We start from the raw sequence: 9,168 nt of genomic DNA on the forward strand, positions 1-9,168 counted from the left end.
AGGTGTTACATTGTTCATCTCACTACATTCTCTTTAACCGAGATGGGAGCGATTGCAATAGGCCCGTGTGTGCATGCGCCAAGTGGATTATCACATCGTAGCATCGTGAGAGGTCGTGGCGGTTTGGGGAGTCCTTCATCCAGCAGTGGATTGATCATGGCTGATGATGATTATTACGACCGTCCGTATATGAAAGTAGTCACTGTGTAATAGGAATTGCCAAAGCCATTTAATTAATAATACGTACTACATATTATTTAAATGTGTAGTACATTATTTAAATGTGTAGAACTTATTATTAATTAATACATTTGTGGGAGGATCAGGTGTGGCGGTCGCAGACTCCAGGATGCAGTTTTCTACTCCTCTAAAGAGCCTCGACATCACACTCGACCAGAACATGTCATTTGATCACCACGTGCAAAATCTAGTCAGGTCCTGCAATTTTCATATCAGGACTCCAGGACATATTCGACCACGATCGAGTCGTGATATAGCCAACATGGTGGCGTGTAGCATATTATTGACAAGGCTCGATATTGCAACTCACTACTCTATGGGACATCTGGGAAAACATTACCAAGCTGCAGCGTGTACAAAATTCTCTGGCACGCGTCGTGAAGGGCACTGCAAGATCCGACCGTGTCCATCCGGTGCTCGCCGAACTGCATCGGCTTCCGGTTGCCGAACGAACACAAAATGAGGTCGCACTCATTTACACACACACACAGAAGGTGCTTGCCACCAATGAACCACAATACCTTGCTGATCTTGTCAAGGAGCCCAAACCATCATGCAAACTCCGGTCACCCTTGCAGCAGCAGCAGCTTTTGGCTAGCCATCGAACAAAGACAGTCACCGCAGCGATAATAGGACGCCACTGGAGATATGCACTTTTAAATCATCTAGATTTAAAACCAATTTCTTTAGAACTGCTATTTGCGTTTAGTTTGTTGTCTTTCCCCCGCACCTCCGATTAGCACGGTCTGCTACGTGCGAAGCGAATGTACATAAAGGAACTGAGTGTCTGAAACAAATAAGTGAATGTGCTGCTCCTTGGACAGTGTGTGTGCAATGTACACTGTTATCTTTACAAGCCTCAGGTGTTTATTCTTTGATTTAAAAAACACTCGTTTACTGCATGCGATTTGGCAACTACGGTCTGTCTGCGAGTGACAATCAGTAAACAAACACGTGCTTTCCAGAAGCTCGATCGAGGAAACAAGTGCCTGCTTGCCTCTGATCCCAAGATGCTGCTGTGGCAAAGCCTATGCTGTGTAATGTTTAATATCATGTATAAGGTAATATCGTAATTGTATAGTGAATATACAGCAGTGTGGTATACAGTAGGGTTGGTAGAATAATACATAGTGTAATATTACAATGTATAGTCTATAGTAATGCAGCATATAATTTAATGTTGTCTTTGTCTATGGCAGTATATAGTACGGGGCAGATCCGTGTGATGTAAGGAAAAAGTTTAGCTGGAGGCATATTATATTTTTTTGCGACATAGAATTGTAATGTATGACTTACTGTTAGTAGCTCAGCTTATTGGAGAGTATATTTAGTATATTAATGATATTGATGTAGTATATATTTTAGTTTTTTACGTGGTGGTTTGGCTGCTGCAGCTCCTTACTATTAAAATTCCTTCCCTTTATTACTGATAACCCTACCTCCTCCCTTTGTTGCTGCTAATCCTACATAATGCACGGGCATAATGACTTGGAGACCCCCCCCACCTCCTACGCATTCCACAAGTAGTGATTAATCCCATATCTGCATTTTCCATAAATATGCTAAATTCCTGTTGATATGAAAATTCCTTTGTCAAGGCGCCCTTCCTCCCCTAACCCAGCTTAAATATACGCTGCCAAGCTTGGTGGTGTTCATTCAGACGCTGTCTTTCCGACAGACTTGTTCTTCACCTAAGGACGGCTGCTTGCGTTGTGGCCGAAACGTCGTGAGAATTGTATTTTATGTTTTATTTTTATTATTTTATTATTTCCCTTCTACGTGAATTTACCGAAAGAACCAAGAAGATGAATCTATGCAGTCATGAAAGCTTTAAATCGAAAAATAAAGCCTATGCTGTTCTTCATTAACACCACAAGCAGCCGCTGTTGACTCTATACCAGTGGTTCTTCTTAGCCTGGGATGCACGCACCCCCTGGGAGTGCGAGATGCCCTTTCTGGGGGTGCGAGACATGCCAGATATTTTTTATAAGGTAAATCATCGGAAACACAAATGAAGCATGGGCACGTCAGTACAACTACTTTGTTTCATCGAGCCCCTATGTATTTGTAATAAAGGTCGTTGAGGCGACTTCTGGAATCCGGTCTTTTATTCAACTTGCATTACAGCTTTCCTTCACGCTGCTGACAGGCAGCGTGAGAGGGATAGATAGAGACGCACTGCCACGTGGCAACCCGGAGCCCCGCTCACGCGTGGCCCCTTCCTCCGTTCGTTCCCGTTCTGACCAGGTGTCGTTCGTCTCCACCTCTATTTAATACCCGGGTCACGTGGTACGTTTCCACCAATCCTGTTTAGCCTCCATGGAATATTCCAGGCTCCCTCGTAGGCTCCCGGGACCACGCCCCTGACTCATCTCCCCATTGGCTGTGGCCAAAGCCAGCAGAACCAATCCTCTACTTACAGCTGTCACCTTTCCATTACGTCAGGGCCACGCCCCTAGACTTCCCTCCATTGGCTATAAACCAGGACCGGCAGAGCCAATCATCATGACGAGTTGTGATACGTCAGTGAGCCAGATATATCCTCACATTACATATTTATTCACATTATAATAAATCATACAATTGAGAATCAAAGGGGTGCAAGGCTGCAATAAAGGTTAAGAACCACTGCTCTATACGAAAGCAGTGGAAATTCCGCATTCACAAGACAGAGGTTAACTCGTTTCTTGAAGAACGCAAATGTTGATTTTTCCAGAAGGTGGTGCAGCTGAGTGCTATGCTCCTTTTTAAGCAGCTTGAGCAATTAAGGAGGGTTTTAGAATGAGGTTACATTTGGCCCCAAAACAACTGGAAGCGTTTATATATTCTAGAAATATATCCAGATCGATATACAAGGTGGACACATTGTAAGAAACAACACTAAAAATCTAGGGAGAAAACTCATTTCTGCGGAGGGAGCTGGTAGGAACGTTGGGTTGCTCGGTCAATGGCCAGGGTCAACGGCGGCGTGGTGTATTCCGCAAATATGGCCGACTGTGAGGGCGGGCACAAGCTGGCGTGAGTAGGTTAAACGTTGAGTTTTATAAGGGCACCACGGGGTGACCAGCCCCTCCCCACCCACCCAGCCCCACCCCTCCCACCCCCCACCCAGCCCCACCCAGCCCCTCCCCACCCTCCCCACCCAGCCCCTCCCCTCTCCACCCAGCCCCACCCCTCCCATTTTTGGATGCACGACGGACGGACACAAGAATCGCCTGTGGGCTGGTGTAACCAGGAGGTTCCTACCAGTATTATATTGATGACATCATTATTTCAAAGCCTCTCCATTTCTCCCACCAATCACAATGAAAATATAAAATATTATAACACTCTCGTGATATACTTTGTCCAAGATAGCCGGTCTGATGTGCTTACGACAGTCAAGCATGCATAAGTTAAGGTCACTGATATGTAAGGGAGTGACTACAAATGAGTCTGGTAACTATAAACCGATCACATTGTATACCCAACATGCCCATGCGCTGAAATAAATTATGTAATTAGTATGTTACCTGCAATGACATATGGATTGTAAACATTGATATCAATAAGGGAAATGGAACAAAAGCTGGAGATTGCACGAATAAATATGCTTAGAATTACACGGAGAGGCAGAAATAGGACATACACAAGTTAAAGGTGTTGAGTATTGATGGTTAACAAATGTGGGCTTGAGTAGGCAACGCTACTAGAATATATTGATAGTTTATGGTTGAGACTGGTGACTGAACATTGTGAAACATGTCAGCTTACACATTATGTACATGTTGTACATGCGACATGAATAAAACATGTGTGCTGTATGAATGAATATTATTGATTGTGTACAATGCTATCTTGCAATGGTAGGTTTTGTTCTGCTTGGTATGCAGGTATCTATTGTGGTGGCGGAGGGGCTATACTCTCTTACCAAATCTATCCATGAACATAATTCCAGAACCAAAACTCTTATGTGAATACATGTGTAGTGACATAGAATGTGTCACTATGGTGCGTAACGCTGGTTACTGGCAGAGAGAAGGGGATTGGTGGGTGTAGCAGCCCGGTCTGCTCGCAGGGCAGGTAATAGGCCGGAGAAAGGGATGTAGGGCAAAGGTGACGGAGGGGGCACGTGAGGTGAAGCCCAGAACCTTCTGGTAGGTTCCAGAAGGGGGCGTGGCCGAGGGCGGAGCCAGGCCACGCTGGGGGGATAAAAGGGAGGTCCCGACTCTGAGTCGGGGCTGTCGTCTGGAATGGAACCCGTCGTGCTACACAAGTCTCCGTCCTCATCTTGACCTCCTCGGCGTTGTGGTCAGGCAGTGTGCCGGCTGTCCTGACCCGAGAGTAGTTAGTCCACGTACCTGTGGTGGCTGTAATAAACGAGTGTGCCTCCTACGATTAGTGTCTCCGAAGTGACTCACTACACATGTAATAGGATACATCTGTCACGACTCTGGGTGACTCCTGTTATCATCAATAACAATATAATGTCAAGTCAATTGTTGATCCACTGCTGGATGAATGCGTCCCCATGCTATGGTTGGTCATGGGGACTGTTTGACCATACTTCACCAAGCTATTCAGTGTAGGATTATAAAATAAGGTGCAAGGACTGGTTAAGAAATCACATAGCCACTGATGACAAGCGTGACTGGGAATCGAATTCGGGACTCTGGGTTAAAAGCACAATGCCCCAACGACTGCGCCACCACTCCACCCCACACGATACGCTTGACTGCTATCCACGACTTTGCCAATCTTCCAACGCTTTCGGTGTTACTCTCATCCAAAATATACCCAAAATAGAGTGTGATCTAACAACCAGTGTCATATTTGGAATCGCTGTCTTAAAAAAAAAAACTCTCAAACAATACCCATTTGTATATCTACATTTTAAATCTACGGAAAAAATGTTTCAGCCGGGTCTCAAAACTGGAAATGTAGGCTTTTCAGACGAACAAAAATCTTACGCCATGTTTGCATTCAGCAACCTTCCAAACCAACCAACACAAACTTTAGCAGAGGAGAGGGTTCGCAAACGAATCCGTTCTGAATATTTGCCTAAAGACACAAACATTGTTTTTTTCTCTCTCTAGCCACAAGCATACGCAACTACGGTCCTTAGATCGCAGAGGTGAGGTAGAATTTGCATCAGTCAGTCAATAAGTCACTCTCTGCCAGCAGTGTCACAGCAGAAGGTGCATGTAAAGCATTGGCAATGATTCAGCATTTCCATAAACGCCGATTTAATATGCAGCAGCACAAGTTATTTTACGTGATGCGCACGTTAGACTGGTGACCAAATGCTGTTTATTTGTTACACCACGACAATGTTTTAATAAAACACGGTTCCTGTTAATGGCACGCCGCTGCACAGGTAATGTTTGTCTAATGCAGAGACCTAGGGTGTCATATGTCCCTAGCGCAAGTGCAGATTATTTATTTATTTTGATCTAATTTCAATTGAATGTTAATTTTATTTGTTAAGTTAAAGAATTTACTTAATTTTTAACGTTTGGTTTTATTTACGTCGCTATTCATTCGTTTTTTTTATTGAATAACCCACTATCTGCACTCTTTAACTTATTTATTTTATTTCTACCTACGTGACTTTACTGAAATAACCAAAGAGTACACATCTTCACAATATTAATCTACTTATGACTCAGACTTCTATTTGATTTAAACAGACTTTTAGCAAATGCATTCCAAGCGGACTCTCACTCACGCATTTTAAACAGACTTGACCCTGCCACAGAAATGTAGAATTCGCCAGCACAAATGTCCCAAACTCACGACCCGACCAATCGCCCCTCGTTGATTTCCGTGATGACTGCGCCCAAAGCGCAGCGAGAGAGGTCACGATCACCCTTGCAGCAGTAAACCTTTCAACATTGAACACAAATCTTCGCATACCACAACACACAATAACGCCGCAATAACCCCCCCGCCCCAATAGCAACATCCACATTCAGTCGCTACAATTCAGCACAAGGTTTACGTTGGAATGTTAGGGCGCGTACATACATGGCCGTCCTTGGAGCTGGGAGAAAGTGTGTACTTTGTAACCTTGTGAGTCGATCTCTCTAAGACAAGCCCGAGTTGGTATCAACAACGCAAGCCCATCGTGCTTCCAATGATTGGACAGCTCCCATTCACATTACCCAGCGCGCACAAGCGACCGCGAATGGTACGGCGCGCCCGATTGGCCAGTCCCCCCCCCGCGAACGGCGTCTCGGCCAATCGCAAGCGGCGACGCGGAGCGCGTTGCCTATCCGATGTAGGGAATGCAAAACTACCGCCTCACGCACTACGGCAAAGAGTACAGTAAAAACTGTAATGCAGTGACGGGCGCCTCTAAGCCCCTTGCGTTTTGTACGGCGAAACGGATTACAAGTATTAGCCTAAGCCCTGATTTCACTCGCAAACTGCGACGTGTAAGCGCGAGTCAGACATTGCGAGCCTTAACGCTGCGCGTGCGGCTACAATTTAATTTGGAATGTGGCACCACCACCACTTTCTCGATTCGCGCGTGCCGACAAAATGTTACGAATGAAAAAGCAAAAAAACGTTTGCCGAATAACTCACAAATGTTTTCCTTCAATAGAACATGCAATTCAAGATCACCGTGATTATTATTATTATTGTGTATTCGTTGTCAACACGACAAGTATTAAACGGGTATTAAACGGGCGCGAGAAACGCCGCGCCTGGACCCGGTACGTACCGTCGTGTCTTCCTTGTGTGCCGGTGAAAACGCGTTTCGTATGTCGGGAGGAGGGCGGCGGTGGGGTGTGGGGGGAATAAGAACGCGTTTCGGCTTCCGTAGGAACGCGGCTCTGTCGATGGCTGCACGTTGCTTTTTCCACTCGTTGCTTTCCACTCGTTTCTTCTCGACACGCCCATGGTGCTGAACTTGTTTCACCTTCACATTCCGCGAGCGTTTCTCTTGCACAAGCTCCACAGACGACTCGACAACAATGGACATTCACGTCGCTCATCCTCGACCAGTTCATCAACCCCCCCCCCCATGTGCCACTTGCACGCGCTCGGCTTAACCAACACCAGAATCGGAATCCGATGAGCTATGAAGCTATTTATCTGCAAGTTTACAACAATAAACAATAACGTAACGACAACTGCCATTCGCGACGATGATGTCACAGCTCGTGCCAGGCTGGGTGCGCTTTGAAGCCACTTCAGGTTGTCTGCCGGCAAGAGGTCACGGGACACAGACCCAGGTGGCCATGGGTCTGCTTGAGATGCACCCATTGTGCAATTCCGCTATTGTTTATTCTAAATCTCGCGTGCAGCCAGGCGTTTCCTCACGCTCCAAGCAGCCTACGCTTCCTGTGCAGTAACAGTTTTGTTAGGCACGGTGCAACTTTTCATTTCCTGTAGATTTCCACGCAGGACTTTTATAAATCCGCCTACGCCGCAGTGCCCAGCCAGTCGGATATGTGACGCTGTATTGTACGTTTGTCACTTGGACCACAATACTGTACTAATTTTGGCCGTCTGTTTAGCTCACTATAGCTGTCCAACCCTTTGCTCTGGGCATTTGGACCATGGGATTTAGCCACGTTAGGCAATGGGTCAGAGCATAAATTGGTATCACTTAATGTAGCCAAAATGATGGCTAATAAGAGTGAATTGCTTGATAATAATCCACGCATTTCAAATGGTCATCACTTTACTCATTGTGATTGGCCATGTAAATAAATTGCAACCGCTAAACTTAAGCCACCTCGGGTGATATTGACACATATCTGCTCTACTAGCTTTTTTGCCCAAAGAGGGTGTATATTGCAGTAAATCTGAAATATTCTATAGCAAAATTGTTCAGCTCATGATTATTAATAAGGGGGGGGGGGGCGTTGCCCCATGTGGAGTGACATCACCCGCTAATGGTTATTGGGGAGGGGTGCGGCATGGAGTGACGTCACCCGCTAATGGTTATTGGGGAGGGGTGCGGCATGGAGTGACGTCACCCCCTCATGGTTATTGTGGAGGGGTGCGGCATGGAGTGACGTCACCCCCTCATGGTTATTGGGGAGGGGTGCGGCATGGAGTGACGTCACCCCCTCATGGTTATTGGGGAGGGGTGCGGCATGGAGTGACGTCACCCCCTCATGGTTATTGGGGAGGGGTGCGGCATGGAGTGACGTCATCCGCTCATGATTATTAATGAGGGGAGGGGTGCGGCATGTGGAGTGCACGGCCTTGTGCATTTGTGTAACTTTCCACGCGGGCATGAATATTAATGAAGGTGGGGGGGTTCTTTTGCAGTGACGTCACGCACAGATGCAGCACTGCTGCGTCGATTTATTTTTTTACCGTCACTTTCTGTAAAGAAACGTCATATTTGAAGCGACTTTGCGTAATAAATTATTTAATTCAGCTCGACCTGCGTTTGTGTAAAAATCCACCCACTCATGAATATTAATGAGGGGGGGGTGGGCCTCATGCGGAGTGACGTCACGCGGGGGACGGGCCTCATGTAGAGTGACGTCACGCTCGGGACGGACAGACATTTTTGGGTGATTATAGTAGGTATAATAGACCCATGGACCATTCTATGTGGGGATAGTGGTTTTCAAATATCAAGGCAGGGAATTTCACGGTACAACACACAGATCAGTGACCTATTACAAACGTGGCATGGGAATTGTATTTAAATATTAAACAAAACAGCTAACTGCTTGTTCATGAATTGCAAAAAAAATCCTCTGGCACTTTGGCAACCAGCATTCTGTTTAAAAGGGCATATTTTCCACCACGAATGAATACTATTTCCTGTAACAATGGGCTGCCTTTTAAAACAGGGCTGCATCTCGTTTAGTGACGCTCCCCCTTATAAATATTTCACGTAACAACCCAGTACAGTTCTAAAAAAAGGCAAATATGCCATCCACAGTTGTGTGGCATTGACACTGTACAGGAAACTTG

General features: G+C 45.8%; 1 protein-coding gene across 4 annotated transcripts in view; it reads right to left on the reverse strand.

The window, feature by feature from the left end:
* The window catches only part of ACOT7 (acyl-CoA thioesterase 7), an 89,444-nt gene extending 82,304 nt beyond the window's left edge, over positions 1–7,140 (reverse strand). For all 4 annotated transcript variants that reach the window (XM_078873178.1, XM_078873177.1, XM_078873176.1 and 1 more), the window contains exon 1: positions 6,947–7,140. In XM_078873178.1, the coding sequence (XP_078729304.1) occupies positions 6,947–7,125 (179 nt within the window). In that variant the 5' untranslated portion in view covers positions 7,126–7,140. The remainder of the gene's footprint in view (positions 1–6,946) is intronic.
* Positions 7,141–9,168: the final 2,028 nt, after the last annotated feature.

Source organism: Lampetra fluviatilis, chromosome 36 (assembly GCF_964198595.1).
Source record: "Lampetra fluviatilis chromosome 36, kcLamFluv1.1, whole genome shotgun sequence".
NCBI classification, from domain to species: Eukaryota; Metazoa; Chordata; class Hyperoartia; order Petromyzontiformes; family Petromyzontidae; genus Lampetra; species Lampetra fluviatilis.